The following is an 18,239-nucleotide window of genomic DNA, read 5'->3' on the forward strand; positions in this document are numbered from 1 at the left end:
TACATTCTGCCAAGTCTCTCCCCACTGCCTTCACTTTTGGTAACCCAACAAATCAATCAATGAAGAACCAAGGAAACTAACTTCCCTCCCTCCTGGGAATCAAGACTACATTCCACCACAATAACATGGAGGAGATTCTTGTAATTGCGAAGGGATGCTGGCGGGCTACATGTATTCCCTATGACTTTTATTAAATAAGAAAGAGCATTACAAGAAAATTACAAAGCTAGCTGGTTTGTACATTTTATCTTGCCTTTCTGTGTAGCTGTCACTGATTATAGTTTAACAACTAAGCCTTGCTGGTTTTTTCGTTGCCCAGAGTTAAGATACATACCTCTGACCAGTCTCCTGTAATCCAAATGTATTCACATGGGGGTAAGGTGCAAATCTCAACATCGGATGGCCTCTTGTTTGGATCACAGTGAAGACTATCAACTTCTTGCATGTTTTGGTCCACACAGATAAGTTTCCGGTATCTAGACCCCTTGCCACAGGTTTTGCTACACTGTCGACATAAAAAGAATAAAGAGAGCAGTTGGTAGACAGAATATGACACCAGTATAGTTAGATGACAAAGAAGGGGAAAAAAAAAGAGGATTATAAGAAATTTAACACACAATTTTCTCTTGGCTTAATGGCCACTCCAGACTTTACATGGCATGCTGAAGGCTGTATTCAAAATATAGACAGGGCTAAGATCTGTTTTTTCTTTCTTTCTTTTTTTTTTCCAAAAAATGTTTTTTATTTTTATTTCTCATAAACATATTTACATGTACAGTCATTTCCATCATTTTTCATTCATCTTTTGTTTTAACTTTCATTTTTACTTTTTACTTTTTCGGGGCTGCTCTTTTACCCTTTACCTTTACTCTAACCTTTCTTCGTCTCCTCCCCTTCTCTTCCTTTCTCTTTCTCCTCCTACTTCCTTCGTTCTTCCTCTCCTTCTCTTTCCTACTTCCCCTTCTCTTCCCCCACTCCTCTCTTCTTCCCCCCTTCTAACCTAAGAGGGAAGTAGTAGGTTTTTAAGAGGTGAAATGAATGTCCTAAACATATACAAGGCCTATAGCATCCATTTTGCCTTTTAAAACTCCCCAACTGCAAAAAAGAGCCAAAATTTTGACATTGTCAATATCTGTCAGGCCCCAAAACTAAAAAAAGCCATGTTGCGGTTCTTTTAAGCAGTTTCCTTTATTATTTCCTAGCCTATAGATCAAAAATCTTACCAAACTAAAGGAAACTACTTAACACCATTAAACACACTCTGAGAACTACTAAGGATGAACCGTCTTAACTCTCTCCCACGTAAACTATCTAAACTTTGCTGTCTTTTGCTCCTCTGGAATGTACTCCCTCCCTCCCTCCCTCCTGGAAATCAGGACTACATTCCACTACACTATATGTATTGGTGGGTTACATGTATTCCCTATGACTTTTATCCCTTTTTAATAATTTTTAAACACCATTTTCAATTATTAAATAAGTGATGGAGCTGATCCAGTAGCCTCAATAGGTCAATATCAACTTCCCTAAATAAGATGCTTGGAGTAAATCCTAAATTTGAAGCATGTGTCAGCTCTAAATAAAAACACACCTATTCCATTACCATTAAGTTATATATCTCAACAGGAAGCAGCAGCTGGCTGAGCCTGCTTGGCCTTAAAACTAACCAGGGTTATGCCTGGGTAGGATGTGCAGACCATCAATGAATTCAAAGGCTGTAAGCTAGATAGGGAAGTGAAAAACATTTGGGAAGTAGACACTGCCCAAGCACACTACCAAAGAAAACTGCATGATTTTATCCATACAGAACAAAGGAACTCAAGAACAAAGGAACATACAGGTATCTTTCTTCTATTAAGTCATCCATGCTAATATTTAATTGTTGAACAATCATATTAGCAGCTGTTCATAGCAAATTTAACTCTATAATAAATGCTCTAGGCAGAAAAATAAAATTTGGGGATAGGAAAAGTAAAAGACAGCCTGAAGCAGCCACCCAAAAGATAAATATTGCTATATTGGGTCATATGTTATGCACGGTAGCTTGCAAATATGCAAGAACGGTAATATACTCCTGCTGCAATTTTATTTTATTTACAAAGTGTTAAGGCAATTTAGAATTAAAACATAATACAATCTAAACTGTACTAACACAAATGAAATTCATTAATGCAAAACAAAACAAACATCATCCACAGCTTCAAAAAGGTAACACTTGAAATGTTGTGCAAATGTATGTTTCACTCCCTAAAATACCAAGGAATTACTCAAGTGGGCCCAATAAACCCACCTACATCATAACCATGTTTAAGCATTCTAAATAGGCGAAATTACTTCAACCCACTTAGCCTCTCTAGAAATTTCCAATCCTCATTAAATATGGAATAATTTCATAGTGTGTAATATTACTGTGAAATGACTGCAGCTGTACAGCCCACTCTTAACCATGTATTATGTATATTAAATGAACACCAGTACTAGATTTGTATGAGCTTTCTTTAGAGATTACTGAAAATAGATAACAAGTGGCAATTTGCTTAACTGGAAGCAAAGTGACAGTACAATAAATTTTCCTTCTTTGACTTCAATACTTCCTTTCACATTGGGTAGCGGCTTGTGTAGTATAGACATTTATTGTATATTTCAATATAACTACCCATTATCACTTATTTGGTCTTTTCACCCTATTTCCATATCTATAGGAAATACAGCAACTCACTGAAACATTATTGAAACCGAACTAACATTCTGTAGGGGATTCTTCTGAAGATATAAGTGAGGCACATAGTCAGTAACAAGGGAGATTCATCTGTTCACAGGCTTGAGTAAAGTAGCACTTGACACGACAGAGCAAATTCTATGGCCCCAATGTCCTGAAGGGCCCATTTTGATTCCTGAAATTCCAGTATTCCCGTACATTAATGGCCTTTCCATCTACCATATTTTTAGGAGTATAAAACACACATTTCCCCACCCCCCCAAAGGGGGTGAAAATTTAGGTGCGTCTTATACACCAAATGTAGCCCCGTCCACCCTTTGGCCTCTGCCTCCCAGCAGTTTACCTCCTTGCAGCAAGCAGCAAGAAGAAACAGCTCGTTTCAGCTTCAGCATAGCCTAATTAGCAGAAGTTGATTGTCCCTTGGATCGGCCTCTCGACTCTCAGCTGTTTCAGGCTGCAGGGATTGCCATTGCTTATTGCTGCGTGGGCCTCTGCTGCTTGCTGCAAGGAGGTAAATTGCTGGGAGCAGATTCTTTTTTTCTTGTGCTAATCAAGCTATGCTGAAAACGAAAATGAAAGTAAAGCAGGCTATTTGCTGTTTGCTGCAATGAGGCAAAATTGCTGGGAGGCAGAGGCAGAGGCAGATTTCTTTTTCTTGTTTTCCTCACCAAAAAAGGTGGGTGCGTCTTATAGTCTGGCGCGTCTTATACTCCAAAAAATACGGTATTTAACTCTTTTAAACCTAGTTTTAAAATACACCTGAAAATGATCTGAGCAGCTTGACTATTCCTGGATCTATGAGTATATCATGAATATATGCTATAAGTCTAAAGGTGGCAAAGAGATGCAATCTAGTCAATTCTTTCTGGCTAATACCTGAGCAAATACCTCCAAATTTCTAATGCTGGAACATAGGCAAGTCTGCCTTTGGGTTTCTTTACTAAAGATACTAGCAGGTGGCAGACCCTCAGAGTTGGAAGCAAGTCCCCCTCGGATAAAAACACATGGAAATTGTCCTTTCTGCAGCAATATTTACTGCTTACATAGCATTTTCACACCCTCAATGCTGTGACAGTGATATATTAAAATTGCTCACAATGGTTACAAGATTATGTAATTGGTGAAGGATTCATCCTTCCTCAATAACAGGAGCGTGCCTTGCTCTCCAAGACTAAATCAAGATTCTGGGGTGACATTCTGCAGTTGCTGCCAACCTTAATTTCAGAAGGCCTTAAGTAGAGTCGACCATGACGGCAATTCAAAAGGGCAGTAAGTTCACTAAAATGCAGCTGAGTGGGATAAGGGAAACCGTTACTCACACATATCAGAACCTTGATCGTACATGGTGCTGGCTTCCATTATATATCAGCAAAATTCCTGAATTTGAGCACTTGATCAAAAGTCAGATACATCATTACCTCCAGAAATGTGACATATTCTCCCACCTTCACAGGGTACTGTGGGAGGTTAAGACAATTTTCTGGAAATCTAATACTCCCAAATTCTTCTCTGATGAAGTTGATGGACATCTATTTAGATCAGGGGTGTCAAACTCGATTTCATTGAGGGCCGCATCAGGGTTGTGTTTCACCGGGGGAAGGGCGTGGCCAGGGTGGGTGTGGCGAGCTCAATGTCACTCATGTTGTGGGCGCCTTTGGAGGCCTGAACACTCTGTCAGCGAAAACGGGCTCACGAGCTCCATTTTCGGCTGCGACAGCCTCCTGCAACCCTCTGTTAGTGAAAACAGAGTTCTGTTTTTGCTGGCAGAGGCACCGTGGGCCGGTCCTTTGCTGTTTCCAGGGCGGCCCAGCGGGTCAGATTTAAGCACCCTGTGGGCTGGATCATTCCCTGGGCCTTGAGTTTGACACCCCTGATTTAGATCATTTAAATGAGGACAAATTTACATGGGATTTGACTATAAATGGCTATTAGCTCTAATGCCAGTTTTCATTAAGAAACAATAGACAGCATACTTTAAAGAGCAACAGAGGACAATGCCTCTGACCATGTTTATGGACTTCCTGAATGCAGCCAGTCAGAGAATACTAAGCTGGATGGATTGTTGGCCTGATCCAGCAGGGCTCTTATTATGTCCTTCCATGAAAAAAAAAATCTCCTCCCTGCTGTCTTTCCTTTGATTTACACTTTTTGCTGGCTTCCTCTTCATTGGTAATCCGTAACTTGTGTTTACTTTGGACATTTCCTAATCCCTTGGCTCAAAGTTTCAAATTTTGTTTTGGAAACAGAAACCTAGCTCGGAGCACAAGAAACCATTAAGCACATGAGGTAAACTGAAGGGGAAGAAATCGATTATATGTGTTATTTGCCAATTATGAACGGAAATGTGCTTCTTCTGAATATATGCTCCTGTTCTCAGCAACATGCAATATTTGGTAGTACCTACATGACTGTGAAAATACACTCAACAGAAAATAGCTAGTCGGAAATCCGATAAAAAAATATAGTCTGGTACTGGAGAGTTGCTATCTCTTAATAGATCAAGAAACTGAAATAGCTCTGAATACCATTTATATTCACTTCACAGCGATCATCTTTAGCAGCTTATTCTTTCTTAAACAAAACAAAGGGCAATTATTTTCTACTAACAAGGCTATTATTTTTTTTTTTTACCGTTCAGTAGAAACTCATTATTCTTTTATGTTATCCCATTTAAAGTACAGGCTAGAGCTTTGTCACCCTGGCTTGAATTCCTAAAAGTGCCACAGAATATGAGCAATATTTGTCTCTTTTTTACTCATTCCCTTGCCTCATTTCTCTCAAACTGATTTAGCACAGGATTAATTCAGTATCTATTTGCCCCCTGGACTGTGCTTTGTCATTTCTCGCCTAGCACTAATATTATTCCTGCTTTCAGACCCAGAATTCTTGCCACCATTCTTGACTTAAATGCTTATTTAAGTCGTTGCCTTGCATAACCAGAGAAAATGCTTTGAAACAGCAACGGAATCCAAACTTGGTTCTGTAAATGTTTGGTTTTTAGTTGCCAGTTTCTTTAATACTCTATTTGGGCATACGAGGGAAAACCACACCCTTTGTGAATGTCTGCTCTTGAATATGAATAATTGGACCGATTCTTTTTCCCCTGCTGCTTTCTGGTTCACTTAGAAAGAAGTTATTCCTCAAATTGGTGGAACTACTGTACAAAATTTGTTCTTCGGTTTGTATATGCATGTCAATAGAAGATGCCTGGCAATAGCTGTTTGCTGTTTGTTTGCTTCCAATTTCTGCACATTGCTGTGTAACTATCAAAGACTTCATTATATCATTTAGCTAAGAGGAAAGAGTGACATCACATGTCATGGCAATGGATTTATTGATGAATTTCACTTGCATTGCTGGCTTTCACAAATTTTTAATACACTGATTTGGTCTTATGCAATAACCCTAACCCAAAAGTCTAGCGTCATTGCAGAGAATAAAATACTGTGACACATATGCATTATTCAGATTTGGTGTTACAAAAAGTGATTAAAATATCTAAGAACTATGGAGAAGTGTTAAGAATGAACTATGCTATATAGCCATGATGGTGAACCTATGGCACGTATGCCACAGGTGGCACGCAGAGCCCTCTCTGTGGGCATGCAAGCCGTCACCCCAGCTGAGCTCTATCATGAAGGTGCACGCGCCTCCCGCCGGCCAGCTGGTTTTCGGCTCTCTGCTGCGCATGTGCGGGGGGAGGGGCGCATGCAGGAGATGCGCGCACATGTGCAGGGAGCGGGGGGTCGCATGTGTGTGTCACACATGCATGCGTGGAGGGTTGGGGTACATGCACGGGGGTTGCACATGCATGCATAGGGGGTGGGAGTCACATGTGCATGCACAGGGCGCACGTGGAGAGTTGCAGGCAGATGCAGGGGGGGGTGGGGCACGTGCATTGCATTATGGCTGCACGGGGGTTGCACGTGCATGCATGTGGGGGTCACATGTACATGCACAGGGCGCACGCTGAGAGTTGCAGGCACATGCAGAAGGGGGGTTGCACGTGCATTGCATTATAGCTGCACGTGAGTGTGCTTTCGGCACGTGACGACAAAAAGGTTAGCCATCACTGCTATATAGAATAGCATATTTATTATGAAATTTCTGTCATGCTTATGACCATAAGAGTAGTAAATTGAGAACTACCTGAACTTTCTCTGGAAATGGTTACACCAATGGCATCACTGTAGTGTCAAGATATGTTCTATATTTGAAAATATGATTTGGACTTTCTAAATTATCTACAAAAATTACTTTACACCAGGTTTCCCAGATATGTAGGTCTTGCATTATAAAACTTCACCTCCATGTTAGCTGGGGATTTGAAGATTAAAGGTGAACTCTTCTGATGGGCATCGGATTATGGAATGCTGCGCCAACTGCATTTCTAAAGAATTATGTACATCAAAACAAGGCAGAGTTTTGGAAGGATTATGAATGACAGCTTGGGACAGTAAATAACCAAGTGGCGGAGGGTTCAAGTTGAGACATTAATGAGGTTGCAACCTTGTTTCTGTCAATTTGGATTTACTAATAGCTGGCTTAATTCAGTCTGTATCTCATTTCTCAACAAATAACTGGCACACTACTTATATATGTCAGAAAAGGTGACTTTTTGATATGTGTTTTTTCCATTGATTAGCAAAACTAACCTGAAAAGGAGGTGAGGCAAACCAAAATAAGAAATCCAAAATGGTTGGCAAAGAGAAAGATAGGAATAATTTTTAAAACAATCTGATAGGACTAGGATATGCTTTCTTTAAAGTGGAATAAAAAGCGGTGTGTATTTTTTTTTTTTTAAGAAAAGCATTCCTAGTAGTTTCCTCAGTCACATGTTAGAGATTTACGGAGACTAGACACAAATACACACACACATCCAATCTAACACAGAGAGAGCCTGGAAAGCTTTAGAGAATCAGCATAGCCCATCAGATATTCACCTCCCACAAAAGGGTGGGCAGTAATTTTGCAGAGGAGGGGTATCTAATGCTTTCCAGTTGTGGAAAGTTGTAACAAAAATAGTGAGAAACAGAGAGGAAAGCAATGGAGAGACAAGGCAAGTTAGTTACTTTGGAGCTAATTACTTCAACTAGGTAAGTCTTACTAATTCATTTGATGACCTATTTCTTAAGTACTTGTGATACGTGTATTAGCTTAAATGTATTATGTTCATACTGTGTTACCAACAATATCTCACACTCTTTTTACCAGAAGCTTGTTGGAAACAGGATTGTTAGATTTGAATCTTTATTTCTTTCTTCTTTGTGTAAAACGAGTACAAAATCCTGAGATACTGTAAGATACTGCAGCGCTACTCAAATATGCATATATTAAATATATTTACTCCAGTTGAAGATAAACCTCTTTGGCATTCCTATTACCCTCTCATTTCCCATGACATGCAAATAGAGCATGTGTGGATTATAAATCAATAGAAAAACAGAAAAATATGTATTTTCTCTTTTTTTTTTAAAAAAAAAAAAAAGATCTCCACAGTCTGTAACTTTATACAGAAAATGTGGTAAGAAATTCTGCCCTGTATATTGTAGTTTTCACTTAAGCAACTGACAAGAAGGCTGGCATCAAAAGAGATGTTTAAATTGGAGGAAGTTACTTTCTTAGTTTTGAATAATTGTCTGAAAGGGGAAAGTTGGCTCTTTCAGAGTTTGAACAACTGGGAGTTGCATTACTCTCCCCCCCCCTCCTGCCCTTTCAAATAGAAATTCAGCAAGGGGAGAGCAGAGAAGAAAGAACTATATGCTGTTTTGCATAAGTGAATCGTTAGTGCTGCATCTTTCATCACCAGATCATATTAGGTAATTTAACAGCTTATATACAATCGTGTCACCTTGGTGCTAAATCGTATTACACTGGGCAAATGTTATGGTAAAAGATGCCACGGTCTTAATTCACGCCTTCATTCTGCATATAACTCAAAACTAAAATAAAGTTATATACTTTGCATCCTATTTTAAGATATCCTGTGTGATAGAAGTAATGTGATGTACCTCTCCTATATCAATACACCCAAGTCATAACTCACCAAAGTTCTGATTATTCTGTGGAATATAACGAAAATGGGAAGACAAATAGGCATTAAGAAAACCCCTTGGTGGTGGTTATTCAATTTTTAATCAGCATGAAAGTATGGGGTCAAAGTAGGCAGGCCGGCCCCAATATAGAGCAGAACCTCAATTTGATAGAGGGGAAAGTTTAATCTTTTGTATGTCAGACATCAATAAGACTTTTCTGTTTCTTTTGTTTTTGTTTTTAACTACCCGTGTCATGTGAAAGCTCCAATTAGTTTTGAAGTGGGTGCATGGCCAAGGGAGTAGGGATAAAATCTGTCCGGTACACTGATCAGTGTCAGGCTCCTATGCTTTGTTTCAGTAGAAGAAATCCCAAAAGGGAGCTATGTATTGTTTATTTAACCTACTAGGTCATCTAACCAAACTTTTTCCTCTTAGATCAGTATTAATATATCAGGTTGTACAGCCTCAAGTACTGAGAATTTTCTAATTATCCTAACTGTTCTAATTATTACCTGACTTGCTCTGACCTCACATATAATAATTTCCCTCTTAACGATTCTTATTCTATTTTAACAGCCTTTGGAAAAAGGTTTTTTGAGGCATGGACACAATTTAAGCAGGTTTTATTTTCAAAAGGGCCTTCATATGTTTCCTCTTTTCTCTTCCACGACATAGACACTCATTTTGTAGATCTTACACAGCTGGCTGAAATTGAATGCATTCGCACCAGAAGCTGTCCTATATTGAGTCCATCTACACAAATGTTCTTTATTCTGCCTAGATGTGGGTCTTGAAAATATTAGGGACTAAGGTTATTTCTCTGTTTTTTCACTGTGTAAATCCATTTCCTTGTTCATGACTAAGTACTTCTGATTATGCCAAGAGCCACATAAATTGATCATCAGTTCAGAAATACACATGGCCAATTTCACATGAAGGATTTTGACATTTGAACAATCCTTTCTAAATCTACTTGATCAAATACTTAATTTGCCCAAAGCCACATACATAGCACATCGTTCTTTTAAAAAATTAGCATATCGTACCACCTAATGATGCATAGTGACTATTTCTTGATTTTACCTTATCCTATTAAGATGTGTATTAATGTTAGAATTATTTTTAATAACACAGACATCACACTAGCTAGTCACAATAATGTAGGGATATGAAATGTTTTGCATTTAATTCGAAAAGGATGCTTCGGAGTGTATGGAAGTGTGAATGCACTGCTTTTTGGTAACTCAATCGTAGAAAGAGACAATGCTGCTTTAATGAGTCTTTGGCAAATATTGCATTTATGTATGCTCCAAAGCACCTTTTGGGAACTGAATCCAGGCTTACTGCTGAGCATATCTGGGTCTATATTTCAGTTTGCTGTTCCAAAAGTCGTTATTTCAAAATCAATTTAAGATGCAATTGAGGCATGCAACTTTGGATTTATCAAGGCAATTTCAAAACAGAACTATTTTTTTGTCAACATTTACCCTACTATCAGCATTGTAGTTTATACTGAAGAGAAACTTGAAATTATTATATTTGTCTACATGGTAATAGTTAAAGTTAATGCTTATTCTATTTTCTACACTGGGTGAAATAAATGTAACTTACTAAAAATATTCTACTTCTTATCTTCTGAAAAACTGAAATTTCTGCTTCAATTAACAACTCACTGGTTACTGAAAATATCTTGGTGTTCCTTAAATCAAATAGTCAGTATATGCCTGAATTAACAACCCAGGCGCTTGTCCATGGCAGTGTTTTTATTCTGCATGCATCTTTACCAAATGAAATACCCAAAGGTGGGATTTAACCAATTGCATCAGAATCAGTTACTATCCTATTGGGCTTTAGTTCAGAGAGTTTAGTTCAGAGAGCACCAAGGACCCCACAGTTCAACCCTGAGCTACATATACAGATGGTACTCAACTTATGACCACAATTGAGCCCAAAATTTATGTTGCTAAGCAAGATGAGTTTTGCCACATTTTATGACTTTTTTATTTTGGCTACAATTGTTAAGTGAATCACTGTAGCTGTTAAGTGAATAACTGGCTTCCTCATTGACTTTGCTAGTCAGAAGGTTGCAAAAGGTGATCACATGACCCTGGGACATGGCAACTCTCATCAATACATGTCAGTTGCCAAGCAGCCGAATTTTGATCAAGAGGCCATGGGAATACTGCAATGGTCATAAATGTGAAAAAACAGTCACAAGTCACTTTTTTCAGTGCTGTTGTAATTTCAAACGGCCACTAAATGAATGGCTGTAAGTCGAGAGGACTGTGTTCTCTTCTATGGACTTCACTTCATTTCTGATAAGCCTTTTCACTACTTACCAGCCCCAATCACTATGTCAATAAGTCTGTCCGATATTTTTCACCTTCACTCCAATTGCAATGTTTTGATTTACAGCAATGAACAATTTGGTAATATATTAACAATAAGGCATTTCTGAAAGCAAGTGTTTCACAGTGGTCAGACTTGGATCACGTAACATATGTATATTTCTAGAGATCAGTAAGATCAATGCAGGAATAGGGACAAATAGAGGGAGATTATTGTAATCTGTATCCTATTGATGATTAATTTATAGAACCTTTTAATCCAATTCTTCAGGGAGAATCATAGAATAAGCTCCAATTTGTTTATAATAATAAGTCTTTAGTCACACCACTGTGGAACTTTCTGCCAGCAAGAATTGAGTTCACAAATAAAAACACTTTATTTAGGGTTGGTTTTACGGTAGGTACAAAGTAAGACTTTTGACTTGTTCCTTTTTCCGTAAAACAAGAATTGCAAAAACAAGTGATTTTTTTTTTAAAGAAAAGAACCCAATAAAGCCCTAAGGTCAAGCTCTGAATTGAGACATAAGACTTCCTGGTTTGTCCAGTCACTCTCACTGTCAGTAGAACCCCAATGGAAGTGCTTGGTAGCATGTTTTTCTAAATGAGACATGGTACAAGTTAACTGTGCCATAAAAATTGTCCATTTGTTAAGAGCATGCTTGAAGTAGCCAGCAGTTATTTCATTCAGCTCATGGTATTCCTGAAGAAAAGGTAAAGATGTCCCCAAGTTAAGCTCAACCTTTAGTGACTACATTTCTCATTTCTTTCTCTTTTTTCACAATATTATACAAGTGGCTCCCCATTTCCTTCTTTCTGGGATTTTATTTTTTAACTTCCCACTGTAGCCAATAGCTTTGGAGTTTTCTGGTAGTTCCTAATCCAATTATTAAGCATGGCTGGTATGTCCCTACCTATGAAAGTTCAGTTGATGTAAAAGCTTAGATTAATAAGGCCTTCAAAAATAACTCTTCCCTAAATACTTTTAATGTAACTGATTTTATACCAAACTCTTTGTCCACTTACTTCTTGCCAGTCCCCTGTTTTCCAATAATAGAATGAACATTCGGCCATTTGACATTCCTGTTCAGAAGCTGGTCTGCTTGACTGACGGCATTCAGTTTCTCTAGCTGTTTTTGAAGCAGTAAACTGGCAGAAGACGTTTCTCCGCTGAATTCCTTTCCCACAGGATACTGAACACTGGAGAGATTCAAAAAGTAAGTGTCAAGCACTTTGCCTATGTTTTTAAAATCTCTCTTCATTGGAGAAATGTTCTTAATTCAAAGCTTATTTTAAGACAGACATATGCCATTGCGATTTTTCAGAAAATTTATTGTTTCCATATGTAGCGCTCTTATATGGGGCTGATCCGAGGCACCACAAAGCTTGAACAATAAGCTTGAATAAGTTCATTTACTTACACTGAAATTATATTCTCCCATTGGGACACAGACAAATTTATCTTGTATTGATCAAGTATACTGCTAAAATAATAGCTAACTGTTGTATCCACTTTCCATCTGAACAATATATTTGCACTCATGTTTATAATTTCAAATCATTGCACTGTAGGACAGAATATAGCATAATATATATTTACAACATACATATAAAGTATATAATTGATAGCAATTTGTGCTTTACTGTGCCTAAAATCTCCTGGCAAAGGCAGACTCCTCAATATATTTCATGGTATGGCTGGTCTTTATTTTGAGCCACATAAGTCTATTGTTTCTAGGAAAATACGATGCAAAAAATGTAAGTTTACACATGGAAGCACATTCATTTACTTCTATAAGAATCTAGCATATTCAGTGCATGGCAGGTACCTTTTCTTTTATATTAATTATCATTGTGAAGACTTAGGTATTATTAGATGAAAACACTTGATCAATTATCCCTGCACTCACTGATAATGAGTATTTAGGTCTAAGGCTTCTCAACAACAGGTTGAATGTATGTGTTGCAGCCTAATGAAGATGTTTACAAGGAAGACAATCCTAATGTCAAATTAGATTTATTTTGGAATGCTTATGCACAATTCTGCAGCCTGACTATAGCAGTGTCTGATATACTTGTTTGAATATTCTCAAAGGCAATTTGATTCTAACTAGGATAATTAAATTTAGTGGGGAATGGCTAAAAGTCAAGAAGATATATAGCTGAATAATAATCTGATGTTTAGCATTTTTGAACTTTAAAGGCTTTGCAATAATGCAAAAATATTAAACAACATCTTATAATTTACATCCCTCCGCTTTGTGAGATATTTGAAACACAAATAACTGGTATAATGTTTAGTCATTGGCAGGTAGATTATAAAAGTTCCAGTTAAAGCAGGAACAAGTTTATAAATTAAATAACATCACATCCATACGTTACACTTTTTTATAACTTTTTTGCATTTGCAATTTGTTATAAATTACTATACAAAGAAAAAGAAATATTCCACAGAAGAGTTTCTTTAGCCTTTGTTGCCCCATAAAATGGATAAACCCAAAAGAACAAGCTGACTGTGGACATTCCTTTGGATTATAAATATTTATGAAAGCCAGTTTTCTAACACTGAAAAGTGGAACACAATATAGTCTCATTTCTATGTTGGCTGATGCAAAAATTTGCCATATGGTACTGTGTTTTCCATTGTGATTAATAATACTGTTTATTTTTTGTATTCCTCATGGGAATACATGGGATAATTTAATCACAGCAAAAGCAATTCACTCTAAAATTGAAAGCTAGCTCATATCTATAGTATTCAAAGATTTAAATCTCGAGAATATATGCGAACATATGAATCTGATACTTGTGTAATTCCCCAACTAATATCATGGGAATAATTGCAAGCTTATTACTTTATAGGGGGAAGTTAGAACATTTCCAGTAGATAAAGAGATTTGATCTGCAAATCATAATTAGTCTAAAAAAAAGCATCCTTTTTTTTAACTTGAAATTAAAAAAAAAACCCTCAGTAAGGCATAACCCCAGCAAAAAAACTGGGGTTATGTTTCCCCATTTTTTTTAAAAAAAAAATACTGAAAATAATATTTTTTCCCATGAAAAATGCTGCTTTGCTATCCCCAATTTGCTCTTGAGCATTACAGAAATGTGCATTTCCATTTTGGAGTATGCTTACAATCTTAGTTCATTAAAACATGTTTAGGCTTTTATAAAAATTAAATATTTTTTCTGATGCCTTAACGTTCAAATTGAGTAATTTCTTGGTATTTTACTCTCCCCCTCCAAATAAATGCAGGCATAGATTGCCTTTTTTATTTGTGTAAGCTGAAGAAGGTATGAAAGAAGTAAGAGCAGAGGTTTGGTTCACTGGTTTTTTAAAAGCCAAAAAGAAGTATTTGGAATATGTGAGTACAAAGATTGTCATTTTTTTAAAAAATATATTCTGAAAATGACAAAACATTCAAATAACCAATGAATGAACTGTAACAGCAGAGACATCTTCATTGTATCTGCTGAGGAGGGATAGAAGTCCTAATACAACCCTGAGCTTAGATTATGCAGAAATGAATTGGTATTTAAATAGGTTTTGGAACAGAAGTCTCTTTTCTGGATTGAAACTTGATTTATAAAAAGAGCTTGAGTGTTTTATCATAATGTAGGTAACAGTGCAGATATTAATGGGTATCCAAGAGAGCAACAAATGATCAGCTTTGAAAATGGCTTTGCTAACATGACTGCATGTAAGAGTTACTCAGAGTAAGCCAAATGCAAGAAATGTTGGTGATGGTCTTACAGCTGGTAATTCAGAGACCAAAGAAACACTGGGTACAGCTAGTGAATTTCATCTGAAGATAATAGCAAAATTATCAGCCATCACTTTGCTACTTATTATGGAATAAGATTTTAAGAACTATTCTGCTGGTTCAGACCAATGTTGTATGCAGCCTTACCCACTTACCAATTTAGATGCCTATGGGAAGTTACAATCAGCAAGTAATAACCAGGACCATGCTAATGCTCTGATCGAGCTGTTTTAGAACATTTTGGAATGGAAATCATTTCTAATAATTAGGTCAACCACCTCTTTCCCCCCAATTGGTGTGGCTCCTCCTTCATTGGGGGGAAAATTAGGTTAGAAGTCACATTGGGAGCAATTGGTATGAGCCTCATCCCCCACTCCAGTTGGGCAAATGGATTCTTGCTTTCGGCATCTATGTCTGCAGTTGCTTGCTTTCACTATTTTTCATCTCCAATCCTTTGTGGTTTTCAACAGGATTGTCTGTTTAATGTAAGGACATCTCCCCCACAAGCAATTCGAGGTACTTAATTGGGGAAAACACTCCTACTTATGGATGGGTAAATACCAGGGGTGAAATCCAGCAGGTTCTGACAGGTTTTGGAGAACTGGTAGCAGAAATTTTGAGCAGTTCGGAGAACCAGTAGAGGAAATTTTGAGTAGTTCGGAGAACTGGCAAATACCACCTCTGGCTGGCCCCGGAGTGGGGTGGGAATGGAGATTTTCCAATATCCTTCCTCCAGGAGTGGGGAGGAAATGGGGATTTTACAGTATCTTTCCCCTGGAGTTGGGAGGGAATGGGGATTTTGCAGTATCCTTCCCCTGGAGTGGGGAGGGAATAGAGATTTTGCAGTATCCTTCCCCTGCCACGCCCACCAAGCTACGCCCACAGAACCGGTAGTAAAAAAAAATTGGATTTCACCACTGGTAAATACTGTAGTCTTTTAATAGGCATTTTTCTCCCACAGCTTTTGCCTCCAGTAAATTTAAAAGTGAACCATAAAATTTCATGCCTCTCTCCTTCCTTCCTTCCTTCTTTCAGTCCCTTGGATTAAATTTCAAGCCTCGGCTATGTTATCTCTGTGTTATCTTATACCTAAGCTTCTTGACTTTTAGGACTTTCTGTTGCTTTTACATTCCTTTTAAATGACCAGTTCTCTGTGACGCCTGAAGAACTAGGATTTGGAAATGCTACAGGAGGAGTATATTGCAGCAGCTAATAAAAATATTTTTTTTCCCAACATCGGCATCTAGCACTAAGAGGCGCCACATTCTAAGAAGCATTATTTCAGCCTCCTTATGGTCTGATTTTCCAACAGTTCAGCTAGACAAAATGTGCCACTGCGATTGTGCCGTAATGAATAGTATCTTTTTCTAGACTGACTCTATAATGGCAGAATCTCAAGTTCCCCCATGGGTGGCCATAAACACGTTTTGTAAATTTTTCTAAAAAAAATTAGTGCTGCAGCTTTATAGCCAGATGACCAGATGGCTTAAATTGATATCACTTACAATATAAAGGTGACAGACACTTCTATTTATAATGTCTGAAAAATATAGCCTCCTGGCTAGGCCTGATAAGCTTATACTTGAAATAACCATTAGCATTCAGATTATATACAATCTTACACTCAGTTAGGCATGTTTATGCCCACTAGTGTCAATGGGGCTAAACATATGCAACTGGGCACAGCACTGCAATCATAAATCTTTTAATTGCCACATCACAATACATTATCATAGCCTATAAATCATGCTGTAGACTTGCTAATTTGTGTTTCTTTCCAAAATGGACCCAATCATTTTGGATAATGGTTAAACAATTTAAAATGTCTATTTTTATATTTCTTCATGCCTTTGACAGACTGTTATGCATTCTCCAGTATGCGTTTATTAACTTCCAAATTGTTTAACTTATGAGTTTGATAACTAGAGGCAGCTATTTTGTTAAGGAGACCCAATATAATATATTCAGCTTTTCAAATTTGCTCCCAATTATGATAGGTGACCTGATTAACATTTGGTAAAGATGGACAAATACTGGGGGTTTAACAAGGGGGCCCAGATCTTCTTCTTTTCCTTATGCTCTTCCTCACTCTAGCTGGCGTCAGGGCTATCTTCCTTTCCTTAATATGTTTAAAATATTATATTCAGAATATGATGTGGAAAGAAAAAAGACCATTGGTTGATTTATCCACTGCTTCTCCTTGCAGCACCCATCTATCTTCTACCCATTTACTCTCTATGCTTACTAATTCAACTGAATCTTTGGGTGGAACTTTTGTCTTTCAGGATGCTTACCCATCCTCAATTCCTCCCCTTCCCTCTTTTCTTTCTTTCTTTCCTTCCTTCCTTCCTTCCTTCCTTCCTTCCTTCCTTCCTTCCTTCCTTCCTTCCTTTTTCTTTCCTTCCTTCCCTCCTATCCATCCATCCATCCATCCATCCATCTTCAGAAATCCTCCCATCACAGTTAAGCTCTCGATGTAATATTCCACAATTTGCTTCCCACCCACATATGGATTTCTAGGCCTTCAACACCCAGAAATTCCCACTAAAATGCACATTGCTGGGAATTCTGAGAGTTATAGTCCATATGTACAGAGGGTAAAGATCAAGATGCTCAAGCTCCTGGATAAAGGAATAGTAATCCCCCAGCTTTTAATCTAACCAAAGAATAATATTACTAAATCAAAGGCATTTTTGTCATGTTCTTATTATTTACTCAGAGGTAGTCACATTTTAGGACCAGAATGTAACCGTATTTCTAATCACTTGCTTTATGTTTTATGTTTGCATGTTCTTCGCTGTTCTCCCTCTTTCTTTCTAGGTAATTTCATTTTTATTCTTTTCTTTCCTGTTTGCCATCTAGCCACTAGCAAGAAGGGAAAGTTAGGGCCAGGTATTCTTCTATTTCAGGCTCCTTGACCCACCTCACAGTTGCCTAGCAACATCAGGCACTGGTCCCTCCCATTCTTTTCTATTTATAAAAGGATGGTACATTATAACAAGCCTTTTCCGTGAATTACTAAGCGGAATAGTTACAGCACAGACAAAACCAGAGGTCTGGCATATGAGGCAATCTCTGGACTGCATTAGCAGAAATAATGTTCCTCCATGTAGGCTCTCTGCCCTTTCTTCAGTTTACACTCAGAGGCTCAGATCTCTCTTTTCAATAAATGATGTTTAAAGGTTTAAAGCTAGAGATTCCAAGGAAGGTTGTGAAGAATGTATGTGTGCAGGGAAGATTATTATCCATGCAGTTTTATATTATACAATAGATTCTCTATTTTAATAGCCAGTTTAAATTTAGTGGGTGTGCCTATATGTATTCAATAGGAAGATGAGAATTCCACCTCCCCCAAAAATAATTATTAGCAGATTGG

At 37.6% G+C, this 18,239-nt stretch overlaps 1 protein-coding gene across 1 annotated transcript in view; it reads right to left on the bottom strand.

The window, feature by feature from the left end:
* Positions 1 to 18,239, bottom strand: part of ADAMTS9 (ADAM metallopeptidase with thrombospondin type 1 motif 9) — a 163,401-nt gene that overhangs the window by 17,148 nt on the left and 128,014 nt on the right. Inside the window, exons 30-31 of the mRNA XM_070934351.1 lie at positions 12,126 to 12,299; positions 335 to 505 (exon numbers count right to left, since the gene is read on the bottom strand). Coding sequence (XP_070790452.1) covers positions 335 to 505; positions 12,126 to 12,299 — 345 coding nt within the window. The remainder of the gene's footprint in view (positions 1 to 334; positions 506 to 12,125; positions 12,300 to 18,239) is intronic.

This window comes from Pituophis catenifer, unplaced genomic scaffold, assembly GCF_029215685.1.
Source record: "Pituophis catenifer annectens isolate HBS135680 unplaced genomic scaffold, rPitCat1.0.hap2 SCAF_2, whole genome shotgun sequence".
NCBI lineage: Eukaryota > Metazoa > Chordata > Lepidosauria > Squamata > Colubridae > Pituophis > Pituophis catenifer.